Source organism: Anarrhichthys ocellatus, unplaced genomic scaffold, assembly GCF_004355925.1.
Source record: "Anarrhichthys ocellatus isolate YVR2014 unplaced genomic scaffold, GSC_Weel_1.0 scaffold12, whole genome shotgun sequence".
NCBI lineage: Eukaryota > Metazoa > Chordata > Actinopteri > Perciformes > Anarhichadidae > Anarrhichthys > Anarrhichthys ocellatus.
Genome location: NW_022280042.1, coordinates 1,570,844 through 1,589,003, shown reverse-complemented (window position 1 = coordinate 1,589,003; position 18,160 = coordinate 1,570,844). Strand labels below are relative to the sequence as shown.

The window sequence follows — 18,160 nt, the reverse complement described above, 5'->3', positions numbered from 1 at the left end:
AGCCATGTTGTCTATTTTCATTTTCTTTGTGTATCAGACATGACAGAAGTTGGGTATTTTTACACACTTTCAGAGAGCTTTTCCCCGTCGACACCGCACACACTCCTGCCGTAATCCGAACAGACAGTGCTGTGAGACAGTGGCAAGGTTCTACGTGCCTTCAGAAATGTCACCCTTCCTCTCGTCGCCGGGAAATGATGAGCGCCGACACGCACTCACACACGCACGCACATGAGATGATGTAGAAGTTTTAGTTACACATACATTTCTCGCGGGCTTAGCTGATCCGGAGGCAGCGGTAATCTCATTGGCTTGAGTTAAAATGTCAGTGGGTGGGACTTTCCAACTAAGAAGATGTTAGATTAAGGCCTGGTTAAAAGGCAAGAGATAAGAGACGGGGAAATAAGAAGTCTTTTGCTTCAAACTGCAGACATACCGTCTGTTATAAATGATCCTGCTACTTCGCCTGGCTGACCTTCAAAGTTTCATCTTGCTGGAGTAGCTTCTGTGACCAAAGGCTCATGCTGACCTTCCAAGACCAGGGATGCTGTTCTCATTACTGAATGAAAAATGATGTCATTGCAATCGTATTTTTTATTAACATATTTTAATGAAAGTTTGCTCTGAACTGTTTATGCTCACTCTGGCTCTAATTTTCTGCACACATATTGATCCCTGCCATCGGAACCATAACCATTCGAGGTTGATGTGTAACCTTAACCATTCAAAGTCAATGGCAAAACCTAATTATTCTAGAACCTAGAATAACTAGGTTTAGCCATTGACCTAGAATCTAGGTCAATGGCTAAATTTACTATTCTAGGTCAATGGCTAACCTTAACTTTTCGAAGTCACTGTCTAAACTTAACCATTTGATGTCAATGTCAAACCTAAATCATTCCAGTTCAATGGCTAACTTTAACCTTTCTAGGTCAGTGTCTACACTTAACCATTCAAGGTCAATGTATAACTTTAAACATTACATCAAATTAAAATGAACCCTTTGTACAAAAAAAGATGACCCAAACTTTTTGGTCAGAGGGACTTTTGATTTGTATCAGGGTTTTTCACTTTGGGATGGTAAAACAAGCACACTGTGTTGCAGTTGGTACATTACACATGAACTAAGCTGGGAAACTCAAAATGAAGCTTATTTGCACTTCCTGATTTGATTTGACTTAATAACTGATCACATTTACAGAGTAATTTCTGAGACCGGATGTGTCGTCATTTAATGAAAGTCTGTCAAGTGCAGACATTCCAGATGCCAGTGACATTTTGCAGGTATTAGTTCCGCTTGTGGTTGTTGTTTGAAGTCACACACACAAACACACACACAAATCATCGATCCATCCTGAGGTTTTTCAGAAGGAATCTGGTGGGAAAAGCAATTGAGGGAGGAGAGGCTTTGCTTCAGAGTGAAAGCGTGCAGCCGCTCTGAAAGTTTTTAATCTCTTACCAGGACAGTCAGACATACACGTGTAACCACATTTTCTATTTATAGCCGCTACTTCCATCTTCTCGGGCTGACGAGAGAAGAAACAGGGTTGGGAATATCATTTGAACCAGAGCCGTAAGAGCACTTTGCTCCGTAAGCTTGCATTCATGATATGTAAAAATATGTAAAATGGCTTAAATGATCAGGGTGCCACAAGCTGGAGTGGCCTTATATGCAAACTGCGTAGTAATTATTTTCCTCATAATTACTACTCGCCTGAATTTTAATGAACCCCTTGCCGCATAAAGGAGCTGCTGCAGGTATGACGTCCGTGTTAGTGACAAAGTAAAAACTGAGCAAACAGCGATCGGGGATCTCAGGGATTCGCCAGCATATCAGGATCTGCCATCAACTACCGGCAGTCACTAGGCGAGCGTCAGTTGGGGCCAGTGGTGCAGCTACACCCTGGGGCCCTTTACACATCTACATAATTTCATGCGCACAGTGCAACAGCAGACACACACCCACCGCTACCTCATTAGTGACTGCAGCCCCCCTAGGCTCACAACCGGGAAAAGGCCCTAATTGCACAGTTCAGCAGCACTGACAGCGCTCAGGGCGTTTTTTTTTTTTTGGAACAGACTTCGACAAATGAGCATCAGGTGCGAGCACCCACAGTAATATTCTGTTATTCCCTGACCCCGGCTGTCACGGTTGTAACCGCCGAGCTCATGCTAAGTCCCTGGAACTTTCTGGGAGCACCGAGGGAACAAGTCAAGATGTTGGACTGATTAGGCGTCAGTCACTTTGTGGAGCACAAGACCCGTTAACTAGTTTAAATGTTCTTGGAATAGCTCATTCGTAAGTAGAAATATAGCCAAGTGTGTTGTGTTGCAAAGTTGTGGTTACATTTATAAACCCATGTATGGTTTGCATTCTGGATGGCAATGCCGGCTCGGTGGACCACTTTGATCCAGAAGTGTAAAGCATGAATGTAATATTACATGCACAGCGTTTCACTAATCTGGTAATATCATTCTGCAAACAAGCGTGATAGCCGCTATGCTAACATACCTTTTTTGAGCTTTTGTAGTGAGTACTGGTACATGTATTGTGTTCCTATCCAGACGATAACATACTGTATGTTTGTAGCCAACAGGAAGTTAACATCGCACTGGTTCCCTCGACAAGAACACAATGGGATATCTTCCAGTGGATTTGGGATTATTGCAGAAAATAAAGTTCATGAAACATATGCGTTTTGTGCAGCAAGATAATCTCCGTCCGTTTTTTGTGATTTTGCGAGCGTGAATGTAGTCGCCACAAGTAAAAAAGCTAACGCTAGGCTATAGATGAACTGCACCATGGTCACCATGGTCATGATCGCGAGAACAAACGCAACTATAACGGCGGACTAGTCGGCGTGATGACATTTTGTCGTCTTATTTAGCCACTCTTTAGCAACCGCCTTCAAATTTCACCAGTGGGATATTTACTGACTAATTTATGTCGAACAAAACGTTAAAATCGTTTAAGCTTGTGTTAACCACAGACCTTATTTCAGACTACTAACCAAAAACACATAAAAAAAAAAACATGCTAACATCATAGACATCAGCATGTTAGCATGCTGCCGGTATCATTTGTCTCTAAGCACTGCTTTTCCTATGTGGAGCCTCACAAAGCTGCTAGCAAGGCTCTTGTTGAACCACCTTGCCAGTGTTTTTGGTAATAATAATCAACTGGCGTCTTTTAATAAAAGAGAAATCATCTCTGCAGTGGTTTATTGCACTTGCCCGAGCCTCTGTGCTACTTTCTTGAGATATTATCATACTTGCACCTGGTGCTTATTTGTTGAAATGGATTCCAAAATGCTCTGAGCATTGTCAGTAGTGCTGAACTCTTCAATTATTTTCCGCACGCAAGCCTGGGGTTTACAGCCACTAATGAGGTAGCACCATTTTTGAGCCGTTATTCTGAATTCACATAATCATGCATGTTTCAGGAGGGGGGGAGTGTTCATGCATTTTGCATCAGTGCCCACTGTGACCATGTTCACCAAGTTTGGTCAATCAGGGAAAAAAAATGGATATGGGGATTAATATTTAAAAGATTAACCCCATCAATGAAATCGGTTTATAGGGTAAGAACCTATAAATTGCAGTCATTTTAAATATCCCACCCTGGAGAGCCTAGATGTAGTCTTGATGGCGGTGATGCAGTGGCAGCAGAGATTTGATGAATAAGGGCGTTTAGATGCCCTTGACAGGAAAAACACACAAAACACAACCCGGCGAGGTCATCGGATAATAATTGAGAGCTGGAGACCCGGAGAGATGAGGAAATTAATATGGTAATTGTCTTCCTGCTTGAACTTCAGCTAAAAGCTTCTTTATTTTCTGAAGTTCACATCGATGTCATCATAACAGGATGTAGCCTCGTAATACATATGAAAGTGTACATAAATACTTTGTCACATGGGAGTGTCACAGGTATTGTCTTTGTCCTTCTCGTTCGTAAGTGCGTGTGAAAATCAGGGGCTGCTGGGAAATGTGGACACCAACTTGTCCAAACTATCATAAAGCAGTATGCTCATTGGAAAAAAATCATAAAATATAAGTAATAAAATGGAGGAAAATCCTCCTGAATATGCTGTTTTTTGCCATTTACCAAGATACACAGACAATTGAAGTGTTTCTCTTTATTCAGCTAAAAAAGCACCGTGGTGTTAGCAGGCAGTTGGTGTCCAGATGGTGATGCTCCGCAGCAGCTGAGACCCTGTAGACATGTGTCTGGCTGTTTAAATGATTAAAGATGTGACTGCTTAATAGAAAAGAGACTTCTTGGAACCATCATAGCTCAAAATGAAATTCTTGTTGCACATTAAAGAAATAGTTATGTGTTTTGGATCAATATGTTTATTTGCTTTCTTGAGAGTTAGATGAGAAGATTGACACCACTCTCATGTCTGTACGCTAAATATGAAGCTATGGCCGGAAGACGGTTAGCGTAGCTTAGCATAAAGACTGAAAACTCAGGAAGTCACTGTTTCCAGCCAAGATGTAGATAGATTATTTTTTTAATTGAATCAAACAAACAAGATAAAATGTATTGATTAGTGAGTTTTAGACTTTTTTCTAAGTTCAGAAATAGCCAAACTAGCTACCCCCCATTTCCAGTCTTTATGCTAAGCTAAGCTAACCACACAGAGGAAGACAAAGGTACCATCTGGAACCGAAAATGGTTCTTTAGAGTGATGCCATAGAAGAACCGTAAAAAGGTTCTTTGTGGAACCATTTTCTTAGCAAGGAACTTTAAAGAGCTTTACACGTGAGCTCCGGGGTTCTAAATTTAAGTTGTGTGGAGGTGGTGGCAGGTGGGAAACATAACCAAAACCTGTAACTCTGCAATCCTGATAGGTTTGTCATCCTCAAATGCTGAGAGGAGATGGGTTATAGACCTTTTAATGGCTCTCACTACGTCAATAGTTACGGCAGTAAATAGAGTGCTGACTTGAGCAGGTATAGCTCAGAATATGTGGAGGGCTGTTTTTTGACAGTGGATGAAATGTTAACAGAAAAGTGCTGATTCCAGACAACATCCAATGTGGCCTGACAGCGCGGCGATATGAGACCTGAGGTGACTCATGGCTCTGTCTCGAGTTCTCAAGGCTCCGCTGAACTGAGGAATTCCATTCGCGAAAAGCAGCCACATGCTGTCCAGGAAAAAAAGGGTTTCATAGAAACAATTAGAGACTGATACGGCACGATTACTTTAAACTGAGTAATGGTAAGTGCATGCTGGTAGATAGGCTGAAACATACTCTGTAAATTGTGTCTATTTGCACATTTTACATTTTCTTTTACTATTCTTTGATATTTTATTATCAAATCAATTCATTGAAACACAATTCCAGGTTAATCGACGATGGAAAACAATTATAAGGTGCTGCTTTAATGTCAGCCGAGCTGCATATTATCTCACCACAGAGCAAGAGTGTTGAATTTCCACAACTGGTCTTGATTCATTCGAAACTTTTCACCTCCAAATAACAATACTGGGGAGGGAGCCTGTGGTGAAGATTTCATTTGGTAGCTGCTTTGGGATGCTGGCGCATATCTGTGTGTGTGTGTGTGTGTGTGTGTGTGTGTGTGTGTGTACATCCCACAAGGGCTCCGTCTAGGGTGGATGCTGCATTGCTGTTACAAATGATCCTGTGGGAGACTCGCTGACAGCCGAGCCCTGTGCGGTTCCACATGCCTCCTCCTCATCACACACACGCACCCACACACACACACACACACACACACACACACGCACACACAACACACACACAACACACACACACGGGGTAAACTCCCACTGCACATCCTGTCAGTTCAGAGAAAATGTCAATCAGCTTGTCCGAGTCAGCTATAAAGAGACGTGTCCACGCCAGCAAAATGCACTTTCGCTGTCCTTGTCCTTCACGACTTCTGACAGCAAATATTACTGTTCTTGCTGGGACAATTCCTCTATTCTACTTTTTCTAAAAACTTTATTGATCAAGGGAGGGGATTTTTTGCTGAGCATGTGTGCCGTTTCTTCTCAGTTTCCCACCTGGGAACCACACAGCGCAAACGCACTCAGTCTTTGATTCTGGACATTATTGAGAGGTTTGCCAAGGTGAAGTTATTAGAGTTTTAGGGAACTTAAGTGGAAGTGTGATTAAAGCACTTTCCCCTGCCCAGGATGTCATAGTTTACACAGGGGCCTATCCACTGAAGTTGTTTGCATGACATCGCAGAGCACTCAGGTGTTGATATACTGTATATTGATATTCTATCTCTCAGTTCAGGCCTGTGACGCCCTCAATGCAGCTGACCAATCAGCTGCCACACCTCGTATTAATTACCTGCTGTTTTCTACCTGCTCCTTGTGATTTTTATAGAAAAACCGAAGGCTTGAAACAACCAATATGTCTTCTTTAGTCGGACAATACCATTATCATCAAGCTGGACTATAAATATCAACAGAAGTAAGTCTGAGTAACCCTTTTTATTTTTTATCACAAATAACAATATGGGAGGCAAGTCAACATTATAAAAACTTAAAATACTCCAATTAATTTCCCAAATGCCAACTAGCATGCTACTTTATGAGGCCAACTTGCAATGTTAAACAGGGGCAGTGGTGCTGTTGTAATCAAATATTTGGTCGTGTAAACTTGCTGCCATCTTGTGGTGAAACATGGGAAAACACGGCCCTTTTAATATCTGATAGCACCGGTAAAAAGGACAAAACGTCCGTGGTATTATGTAATAATTGTCGTCTCAAAGTAGCACAATTTCACGCAGAGAATGGCGCACGCTGAATTCTCTTTAAATAACCCCATTGTCTCTTACGTCACACTACAATGGACGTTGATATAACTGTTATCCAAACTGCGCATGACTTGTTCATCCCTCATCGCTTCCCGTCGTTGTTTTCGCGATCGGGAAAGAGCCCGGTAGAGTCGCGGACGTGCGATTTGACTGGTAAGAACAACATGTACTTTTCTAGATATAATCCTGTTAACATATGTATATCTGTCGTTTTCTTAATCACGTTGTCGGCTGTTTTGTGCACTCGTCATATCAAGTTAGGGAATATAAAATACTGCCTAAATAGGGAAAGTGTCAAAATAAGCTATCAGCTGATCTAGTTATGTCTTAGCAAACAACTCGCTAACGCTAGTAGTTTAGCTAGTTAGTTAGCTGTTTTGTTTGCTTTGAACCCGACACATTTTGAGACGATGTACATCCGTTACAAATTAAACGTCTTTGTTACTTGTGAAGCGAGTGTATGACAGACTTGGACGCTGCCCAGTGAAAGATTGCATCATAGCATGTGTGTTATAACTAACTCTGGTTAGCAAACTTCAGGTTAGCTAGCTAAAGCTTGTTTTTCAATTTAAAAAAAATACACACACTCTGAGTGTCCTCATTGTTGTTGTTTTTAATCCAACAGGTTAACGTGAGAGGGAGGAGGAGACGAACCACAATGTCCAGTAGTGTAAGTTACATAACACACTTCATTTAAAATACAGGCAATTTTCCAAGATGTTGCTTATCGTACAAATTACATGCAAAAGTGAATCAATTTGGATTTTTGTTGAATCACTCAAAAGCTGAATTTACCATCACATGTTGAGCGATTGCTAATAGTAAACATGGGTCTGCATGTTTACCTAAAACACACAAGTGTGTGTATCTGAGAGAATAGGCTACTGTCCTGTACTTTTCTTAAAATGCTTCCGGCTGTTAACGAATGCCTTTTGCTCCCATACAGGTGCTGTGTGGTCGAGGCAGGTTGGTTCTGTCTAAGACTGCCGGCCATCAAGCATTAGCTGCCCTCCGGGTCGGCAGAACCAGAACCTTCTCTGCTGCAAGCTCAGATGAGCCTTACGTGGCTGTATCACACACAGACTCAGGTGAGTCGTATAGTAAATGAATTAGTCACCAGTTACTGGTAAATGTGACCGTACTCTGATCTAGATCTGAACGGAGCTTATGACTTATATTTTAGTTTTTTAGTTTCTTTGTTCTTGTCGGTCTGTTGAATTGTGTTGAGAGACTAGTCAAACATGGCTGCAGATGATGTTCCAGGTGCAGTTTTTCAGCAGCAAACTGAGGGTTTGTCAGAACAAAGGAAAATATAAAGACGTGTATCTTTGTCACGTCCCCTACAGGCCACAGGACCGTGTGGCCTGACGAGAACATGGGACCATTCGGACCTCAAGACCAGCGCTTTCAGTTACCGGGTAACGCCGGGTTCGACTGCCACCTGGAGGGCATGGAGGACCAGAAGAAGACTCCGGTCCACAGGACGGTGCCGGATGTACTGACGGCCCCGAGCTGCACAGAGAGGCACCAGTTCATACTGGCCCAGTTTGTTAATGAGTTCCAAGTAAGATTTTTTTTTTTTTTTTTTTTTTTAATAGCTGCAAGTTAAAACAAAAACTAACTTGTAGCTAGTGTACATGTAATGGTCATTAAGCAATACATTTTAGCCATATAACCGTAGAACATTTAGATATATTCTTCACCTGCCGGGTATCTCATTATCAAGTGCAACACATGATATAAACAACTATTCAAAACCCTTTATTTGTGTGTGTGTGTGTTCATCAGGGAAACCTCGGTACCATAGACACGAGAGTCCGTAAAGCTGAGCAGTACTTTAATCAGACAGAGACAGACTGCTCCATAAATAACTGCCCTGAGCTGCTAAGGAAAGGTAAGGGACCGTTATTCGGCATCGACACATCTTATACACTGACTCCTCATAGCCTGAAGTAACAAAACTCTCTGTGTGTCAGATCTTGAGCTCATGTTCCCCTCGGCGCCCACCACCTCCATCACAGTTGTGACAGTCACACAGAGTAACGGTCGGTGTGAGGAGGCAGCAGAGCAGGACAAAGACCAGCTGCTGCGCAAAGTGAGTCCTGTGATATTTCATCACTGAATAAGTTAAGAGATGTGACGTTGAAACGGCGTACTGACGTGCGTTTTCTCCTAACTGCAGTTCGTGAGCGGAGCGAAGGAAATGTGCTTCGCTCTGTGGACTGCAGGCTACTGGGCCGACTTCATCGACCCCACAACAGGAGCAGCTGTGAGTTGCTCTTGTTTGCAGTCGGGATTTCTTGCATTAACGGTGATTCGTCCTCCCTGTTCACATCGCCTCTTGTTCCCCCGACAGTTCTTTGCATCTCCATCAAGTCAAGCCAAACTGCGGACGGAGGAGGAAGTAAGAGATTTGGGCTTCCACATCGAAGTGTCGGGCTCCTGCACAGTCATTCGCCACATCCTGAGAGGAACGCCTCAGTTTATGGGGACCGTTTTCACCAACGCACCCGCTCACAGTTCTGCCATCGCGAGACTACAAGGACTTTCAAATGTGTTCGCTGATGAGGAATAGGCTTTTTAAAAATATATATTTTTCCCAGAGCGAAATCCAAGCAAGGCGTTTTTATTTATGGTTTGAAGGAGCTTGGGTCTCGTTAGTGTTGGTACATGGTCGCATCAGTGAAAGGTTGTGCAAAGTTTGTCGTACTGTAACAAGGACTTGACTGAGACTCTGAAATAGACTTTGCTGCTGGTCAACCCGGCTAACCCTGCACTACATCAGGGAGAAACACAAACTCGGAGGCCTTTCAACATGTAACATCTGCCGTTTGAAGAGTTAGTAGCCGATGTTGTTCCTTCAGATGACATCATCTGTGTTTTAGGATAATAGAGCCATGGATTTGAAATGGAAACGCAGATATCAGGTCAAAAACTTTTCAAACGAACCTGTACAATGTTGTTTTGTTTCCTCTTATCTGTTGCACTGTGTGTGTGTGTGTGTGCGTGCGTGCGTGCGTGCGTGCGTGCGTGCGTGTGTGTACTGTTTTGATTTGAATCACGACAGTTGTGACCGTCAGAACTGCTGAGCCAATAAAGTGACTTCTCGTCAGGCTGCAGTGACACTGTTTCCTGTAGCGGTGAGTGTGTGCTCCTTCCCAGAAGTGTTTCCCAAATGTATCAACCCATTCTAGTACATGGAGAACTGAATTATCCAGATTCATATTTAAGTTTTCATAATTAAGAGTTGCCTATACTTATACATGATAAAATATACAACAAAATAACAGTTTGTAGAATAAAGAGACATTCATGCAGTGGGGGAAGAAGTATTGAGATGTTTCACTTCAGTAAAAGTCTTGCATTCAAACTGGTACATAAGTATCAAGTATACTTCCAAGTACCGAAAGGAAAAGTACTTATTATGCAGAATGGCCCATTTCAGATTTGTATATACAATATTGCCTCATAACTTGATAAATTAACGTGTACATTTCTAATGTCGCCATACTGCTGTGTAGTTTAACCTGTATTAATACATCATAGTGTGTAAGTTTTTATTAATCAAAATTTGCAAAGTAACCTAATGAAATAATAATTGTCGTGGAGTAAATGGTACAATATTTGCCTCAAAATGTAGAAGTATAAAGTTGCATAAAATGGAAATACTTAAATAACAAGTACCTCAAAATTGTACATGAGCGGAGTTCTTCAGTAAATGTATTTTCCACCACTGTCCAAATGAAGATCCAGTCAAACAGACTTCGCATAGAAACAACCGTGTAGCAAATGGCTATCATACATTTTCAAAGTTCCCAAACATGTCAGTGCGGAGGATATTCATTCAAACACATCCATTGAGAACACACACTGGATTGAGTCTGGAACAAATGTGGTGCTCGCAGACACATTTTTACAAGATATACTGCCTCATCTGACATTTTTATTTAGCGGTTTTGACACATCTTGATCACCTGTGAGCCTGAAGCTAGACACAATGAAAGCTGCTACACCTACAGGGTGCAATCTTTCTTTCTGTCAAAACAACCAGGAAGACATTTGTCTCACTGAGCATTTTATTGAATCTATAAAAAACAAATTGACTGCGTTTGTGTGTGTGTGTGGACTTTTAAGTTCAGCTTGTGTGTGTGTATACTTCAACAGTGGCGATCTGTCTCTACCTAGTGGTTGATTAGATTTACTGCACAGAGGCTGACTTCGACTTGACAATTGTTGTGATCCAGAGAAAGGTAAAGACAACACAAGCATTGGTTAGTTTTCATTTTATCAAACAGACTCGGTCTCTTTGTTTGGTGTCTCCTTGTGGTCGTTTGATCAGATTGGGTTTCCACAGTGCTGCTTCAACGCTTTTACTAAAGGTCTGGCTCCACACATCGTCATCCTGCTATAAGAACATTTTATTAATTAAATTATTTGATTTGATTTGATTATTTTTAACCAAATAATTTTATCTGAAAAAAGATAATTGACAATTTTTGTCATATTTTTCATACTTTTATTGTTGATTCCAATGCATACCTTGAAAGTCGATCAAATTGAATGTAAAAAAAACATACAAAAAAACATTACTGATTTCCCAAGCTATTTAATATTGACAAGACCTCAGAAAATGCACACTAACATGGCGACAATAATACTGTTACAACTTAGCATAAATATATTAACAAAAAAGCTTCAGCAAATTGTAAAAAGAGGAGGAAGGGAAGGATACCTATAATTTGAAGGGAAGATTTTGCAGTAGTGACAGTTTTTTTGTCTTTTATTTGGTCAAACCTCACGTTAAAACAGTTAATTGCATTTCTGTGAGTTTCGTGGTGGTTTGTGAAACATCCTTATGCAGTTCTAATATCAGCTAGATAAAATGAACACGCTAAAAGAAAATACCACGAGATTAGGAAATGCATTTGTCCTTGTTCTTCCCCTTTAGCAAATATTTACACAAAAAGTGTCCTTAAGTTGGGTCTGACACGCACAGAGATGCAGAGTTTTCCCTCTCAAACGTGTCCAGCTGTAAAGATGGCCATGATGATGATGATGATGATGATGGTGAAGTAGCTCAGCGTCACAGGAGGGAACCCTCTGCTGGAGCTGGCCAGAGGAGAAGTCGAGGAGAAGATGGAGCTGCTGGCATTCCTCGGCACCAGCACGTTACAGATGTTCCCCTCGCAGCAGGACGAGCACATCTGCCGGATGAGACCGAGACGTTGAGGAGACGTCCTCCTGATTCCGTACAACACTCTTATCTCTTTTCCACGACATGAGAATCAACCTCCACCTACCTGATGGCCATTATCGGTGACACCAGTGCAGCCGGTGAACAGACAGTCCTTCAGGGCCACGCAGCGCTTGGTCACAGACACACTGTTGCCATGGTTATCCATCATGTGGAGCGTGCTACAGTATCTGGCATCTGGAAGACATGGCACACCTTCACTTCTGGACTATTTGTTTTCTACTGACAATAAGCAAATGTCTTTGTAGAAGTGAGTTTGCATTTAGCTCAGTGGAGCTGAAACAGATGAGGCGACGTACCTTTTGGACAGTAAACATCTGGCGCCCAGCGGTTACACTCGTAGTTATCTGCGGCTTCTTCACATGTGAAGCACTTGAAGCCACCAGGATGGGGCGTAGCTGTGGAGGACAGACGCACACACAAACACACTTAAGTACTCTTGAGTTTGTGATGTCTGATCTGATCACAACATTCAGGATTTCAGTATTTATTAATACAGGGTTTCACTGTTTGAATGAATGCACAATTTAAATACTGATTCAACCAAGCACTTGCCCCACACCCACTCTTGACAGAAAGGCCTTGAAAAAGACGTGACACACTCCAGTCAGCGTGGTCGAGTGCCACCAGCGCTAAAGGGACGAGTTTAAAGGCTTTGCTGCAGAACGTCTCTGTTAACAGTACTGGATAGACTGAAGAGGACAAAGACCCACTCACTGCCGTTTGGACTCAAAGGACCTTACCAGTCCTCAGACAGCGCTACTCGACTTGCACCACAGAGGGTGTGATGGCGGAGCCTCTCACTGAGAGTCCGCTGTTATAGCTGCTGTATATTGTTTGCGCTTGAGCGTGGAATGTGGTGAAACTGTACCTCTGCCAAACCTTGGGGCAACTTCCGGGTCTGAAAGGTGAAGCCAAAGTGGAAGTGCCTTAAACCTGCATTCTTTCTAATGGCCAGCAGGGGGCGACTCCTTTAAAAATAAGTCTGGTTGTATGGAAGTCTATGAGAAAATGACTCTACTTCTCTCTTGATTTATTACCTCAGTAAACATTGTAAACATGAGTTTATGGTCTCAATCTCTAGTTTCAAGTCTTCTTCAATACAGCATGATGTTCATTTAGTACATTATGGTCCATTTCGAGTCAAACAGACCATAAAGCAGGGGATGCTTTAGGGCGGGGCTACTGTGATTGATGGGCCGCTACCACACCGTTGTTCAGAGCTCAGTTGTACAAAAAGACACTAAGCCGAGTCGGCTGTTAGTTTTTCCTACTTGAGGGATGCAGCAGGATGATGTCCGTCATGGAGAAGTCCCGTGACTGGACCGCTGTCAGCCAATCAGCAACGTTGGTCATTAGCAGCACCCAGGCCACTGTTGGCCAGGCCTCCATCTTTGGCCCAAAGTTCCTTCATGCACTTTGCTTTGGCACTTTGTAACTGTGTGGGAGAGAAGGGGACCATGAGCAGCAGAAATAGGTGGTCTCAGATAAACCCCCAAGAGGAGCACCTTGATACATATTACATATTTATTTAAAAAAAAGAAATTTCGTAGCTGCAGTAAACGCAGAACATGAAAACAAATGCCTGGAAGCTAACATCTAATAATAGCAGGAATTATATAATCTATAAAGGTGATCAGCTGTGTGTGCTGCTCACGCTGTGAGCTCGCTTCATTATTTAAACGTCAAAAGGAACCCCACCAGTCTGCAGACAAAGGACAGGAAGACGTCTATTATACATATCAACACTTCTGACATAAACATGAGTTATGTTTCAATTACAAGGCCTCTTTTGCCCTCTGGGGATTTAAACATTGGTCCTTGCTTGCCAGATGCTTTTTTTCCAATGTCACACTCGAGAGCCAGTGTTTGGTTTGTCTGCTCTGGGCTACCGTAGAAATATGTTGGTGCAACATGCTGCACTCAGTAAAGAGGACCCGCTATATGTAGATAATAAACGGCTCATTCTAAGCTAATGAAAACAACAATTCTTAGTTTCCGTTGATAATACACAAAAGAAAACATAGTTATGAATATTATATTCCATTTTTGACGATAAATCCCCTTCAATCCGGCACACTGTTCCTTTAAGAGGGGGCTTTACTGTTTAAAAAAGATGTGAGATGATATCTGAGTGGCCTTGGTTTATAAAGATTTAAAGCGGTATTTGTTTCTATGCAACAAAAAAAAGTATCTTAATAGAAATGTAATAAATATTCTATGGGCTTTGGTACATAGAATATTTAGGCTGTATTTGTATGTCTTGAGTCCTTCGATAACATTGAATAGTATTCAGCTACATTCCAAGAGGGACACTCTGACAAATGCTCTTCTTAAGATTCACTGAGACGTCAGTCAGTGAATTAGACACCAGATGACCTGGTTTTGCCCCTGATCTGAGATCAGTTGTGTTAGTTCAACGTTGAGTTCAGATGCCTCTTACTCCATTTTGTGTTTTTTCATCCCCAGGCATTGTGCTGGCTGTGTGGTTGTAAATGCTTGTTTTCTTAGCATTATGCATGCCCCAATAACATTGATCCGTGTCTTCGCTGCAGACTGAATAACCATACTGTACTATGCTGTACACGGCACACTCTAAAGGCTCCCTCAGCCACATTGAACACTGTACGATAAAGACTTTTACACAATACATAAAAGGAAAATCAAATCAGTTGGACTATAATTACTGTAATGAATGAATATTTGCAGGAGATGACATATTTTATGATATTAAACTTAATATCTTTGGACGGTTGCTTCAACAAAACAAGACATTTCGATAAGTGACAGAAACTTTATAAACCAAATGATACATGGATTTATGAGGAATTAAGACACAATATATGTATAAATACTTCTTTTGCTCATTAGTTTCTGTACTAGCTCGTTTGAATGGATTTTGAAATTGCAGTATTGAAACAATTTCATATATTCTTTATTTTTAAATCGAGCTAGGACCATTGATGTTGAGTTCTGGAAACTCGTTGTAATTAAATGATATGTTATTATGTGATACAATTCAGGGAAGTCTTTCAATCCACGGGTTTACATTCACTAAGCTCCTGCTCAGAGCCAGGGCGCTGTACTGTATAGCTCATAATGATATTCTGTAAGCTGAAAGGAAAACTCAAGATCAGCTCTCCAGCTCTGAGCTGTGTGAGAGATGCCTGGCCTTGCCCGGAGTAAAACTTGGAGTGCGGGGGGGGATTAGGCCTCCCTATTACAACTGGAGATGGTTTATATCTCTCAGGGTTCAATCAGCACCGACCAGCTCCTTCGGGTCGCAGCGCTGAAAGAATCTGAAGGAGGGCAGGTTTTAAATCTTTCTGTCACCCCTGACAACAGGGGACAAAGTTTGCAGATTGTGTCAAAGTCGACGTTTGGAGCATTAGAGACATTAGCATCCAAAAAGTTGTTCTGTGCTGTGACTTTGGCTTGGTGGTGATGCAGCCACCTGCACTTTAGTGTCACATTTTGTTCTTTTATCCACAAAAGAAGAAGAACTACGTTTAGACTCTGACTCGTGACCCTGCCTGTGACCTCTTCATACCAGAAACAAGTCGGGTCTGTCTGCTGAGTCCGACGCTATGAATCAGTCATCACAAGGCCAGAGGTTAAGCTGTGTTTTCTATAAATATGCTACTTAAAGTATTCATAAATATAGACCTGAATTAATGACATGGCAAGTCAATGGGGAAAAAAACAGCAAATTATTTCCAAGAAAACACTGTTCAGGTAACACAAACTATTAACACTTCACACCTTCTGTCCCCAGACAGTACTACGCTGCGTTCAAGTGCTGTCAGAGAAAACAGATTCATGGCTGAAAGACACAAATGACCCAAAACCTTGTAAATATAACTGAGAAAGCCATCTCCATCGTAAATCACGCTGCGACCGATGGTTCTTGACTCGCTTTCCATGCTCCAATGGTGTTGCTTGTGTTTACTGCTCGCTTGCAGGAATATTTAAGTAATATGTTTATTAGACAACATCGTCTCGCTCAGAAACCACTTTATGTGGTTCTGTTTAAAACGTAGAAAGTTAAGGAACACGTAAAGGCAGGTACTGAAACAGAGACATTGTTTACAAACCCTGAGGCCTCCGCAGTTGTTCGAACCCATTCTGTCAAACTTGAATGCATCACATGCAAACATTAGCATCTTTTAGGAGAGAATGTGCTTGGTTAGGCCCAACGGAGTCATGTTGATTGAGTGATCTAGACCTCCATAGATGGTATAAAAAAAACAAAATGACACATGTGAACCAGATGAAGGATAATGCCTTTGAGTTGGTCATGCGTGTCAAAAGAATACAACATTTCAGTCCACCGTGGGTTGCCTTTGAGGTTCAGCCGATATCGACCAGGCACATACGGCAGGAGCTTAACTTCTGTCATACTGCCGCTCATGTGCTCCGCTTCCACACTGAGGTCGGACATACATGACTGCACCGGAGAAATTCCAGCAATCGCTGCTGGATTCTGCTGTTTGACACTTCACTGTTGACTGGAACATCGTAGTATTATTATGGTTAAAGTTCAGCCTCCCAATGCACACACAAATACACAGTCTGCACTGGCAACAGTGTAAAAATACTCTTACAAATGATAGTAAGAAAGTAAAAGTATGCATCAAATTGTGCTTAAAGTACCACAACTGCAGCAGATGTCCCCTTAGTGTTGTATCGTCATATTTTTTTCAATTAAAGATAAATGTTTAGTCCATGAAACGTAAAGAAATTTGTAAAAAATAAAATGCTACAGAGCCAAACATGACGACCTCAGATGGTCAAAAAGTCCCCAAAAAAGATTTATCTAAGAATGATTATATGAGAAAAAAAGCATGAAAATCTTCTCAGATTATCAAAATAGTTGCGAATCAGTTTTTGTGTGAATCGACTTATTGACTCATCGTTTCAGCTTTATACTATATTATTGGGTTTCTATCAGTGATGGGTTACTGTGTAAGCAATATTTTGATGTTGAAGTTGGTGGAGCTACTGTTATGTATTTTATACTATTGGGTAGTTTAGTTGATGACACTGCCTCATATAAACAGCACTTGTTTTTATGCAAAAATCGGACTTTACACTCAATTTAGTGGAGTGAAATGTAGCTACAATATTTCCCTTTGAATTGTAGCGGAATACGCCTTAATTATAAAGTCGAGTCAAATGGAAATAACACAGTATTTACATTTTTTTTCATGAAAAAGCCTGTCATACAGAGTCCTAATGGACAACCACCCTAATCACGATTAAAACCGCTTCAGTACAAACACTAAACTGCATTTGAGGTGAATCACAATCCAAATCATAATCCTTAATTAACGCGCATAATTACACCGATGCGTGACAACTACACACGCATTAGCACTAACCTGACCAGTCCATTTTACTTCATAATACTACTTACCCGCTGTATTTCCCCGGTAAGTCCGCAGCAGACTTGGAGACTCTGGAAATCAGAGAAACTACTGCGCTGCTCAGAGGAGCTCAGGGAGGAGGGTGCCGCGACGTCACTGTTACGTCACTCTTACTACTCCCATAAGCAACGCTACAGCTGGACCAGTAAACCTATTCAATGATTAGATCAGAAAGAAGTGATCCGACATTGTCATTATAATCCAGTGGTGTCATCATTTGACAAAGTATTTTTTCCCCAAGTACAGTACTTGAGCTCAATTTTGAGGTACTTCTACTTCACTAGGATAAAGGCAAATATTACTCTACTACATTTATCTGATGTTATGTTGGATGTTTACAATTTTCACACAAAACATATGATCACTGTTTATAATGTTATGTATTTTAAGATTAAACTATCTGACACATAACATTCTTAGAATTAGCTTCACCTCTATAGCAGCTATAGCATTGACATGCTTGTTGTACATTAATGCATCAGTATTAACTATCAAAAAACATTATACACAGTAATATAACACTCACAATTAATGTTTAATGAACATAAACTTCATTAAGACGAAGATGTTTCAGATATGTAAAATGAATGCTTCAGGGTTGTGCTCAGGATCAAAAGAAATCAAACAACAAGTCTTCTCTGTACTATAATGAGCACGCATTATGTCTGTAGGCTAATTA

At 41.4% G+C, this 18,160-nt stretch overlaps 2 protein-coding genes across 2 annotated transcripts; one reads left to right on the top strand and one right to left on the bottom strand.

Moving 5' to 3' along the window:
- The first annotated feature begins 6,909 nt into the window (after window positions 1–6,909).
- On the top strand, window positions 6,910–10,124 carry mmadhca (metabolism of cobalamin associated Da). Its single transcript, XM_031852193.1, has 8 exons — window positions 6,910–6,954; window positions 7,427–7,471; window positions 7,748–7,889; window positions 8,148–8,365; window positions 8,590–8,695; window positions 8,778–8,896; window positions 8,984–9,070; window positions 9,158–10,124. Exons 2-8 carry the CDS (start codon window positions 7,460–7,462, stop codon window positions 9,374–9,376), a joined length of 903 nt encoding a protein of 300 aa, XP_031708053.1. The 5' UTR covers window positions 6,910–6,954; window positions 7,427–7,459; the 3' UTR covers window positions 9,377–10,124.
- A 1,522-nt stretch (window positions 10,125–11,646) lies between these two features.
- Window positions 11,647–17,510, bottom strand: lypd6 (LY6/PLAUR domain containing 6). Its single transcript, XM_031852377.1, has 5 exons — window positions 17,472–17,510; window positions 13,330–13,493; window positions 12,355–12,453; window positions 12,102–12,232; window positions 11,647–12,005 (listed from the first exon to the last, which is right to left on the bottom strand). The coding sequence occupies exons 2-5, from the start codon at window positions 13,445–13,447 to the stop codon at window positions 11,817–11,819; spliced, it is 537 nt and encodes a 178-aa protein (XP_031708237.1). The 5' UTR covers window positions 13,448–13,493; window positions 17,472–17,510; the 3' UTR covers window positions 11,647–11,816.
- Between the last annotated feature and the right edge of the window lie 650 nt (window positions 17,511–18,160).

What these genes read in the sequence shown, in the direction of transcription:
- lypd6 (XM_031852377.1), bottom strand. Translation starts at nt 13,447, where the DNA reads ATGGAGGCCTGGCCAACAGTGGCCTGGGTGCTGCTAATGACCAACGTT. An exon ending in CATCCTGCTGCATCCCTCAA is followed by an intron (nt 12,454 to 13,329) that starts GTAGGAAAAACT and finishes TGTCCTCCACAG; the next exon opens with CTACGCCCCATCCTGGTGGC. An exon ending in TCACCGATAATGGCCATCAG is followed by an intron (nt 12,006 to 12,101) that starts GTAGGTGGAGGT and finishes CTCATCCGGCAG; the next exon opens with ATGTGCTCGTCCTGCTGCGA.
- mmadhca (XM_031852193.1), top strand. An exon ending in AGTTTGTTAATGAGTTCCAA is followed by an intron (nt 8,366 to 8,589) that starts GTAAGATTTTTT and finishes TGTGTTCATCAG; the next exon opens with GGAAACCTCGGTACCATAGA. An exon ending in ACCCCACAACAGGAGCAGCT is followed by an intron (nt 9,071 to 9,157) that starts GTGAGTTGCTCT and finishes TTCCCCCGACAG; the next exon opens with TTCTTTGCATCTCCATCAAG.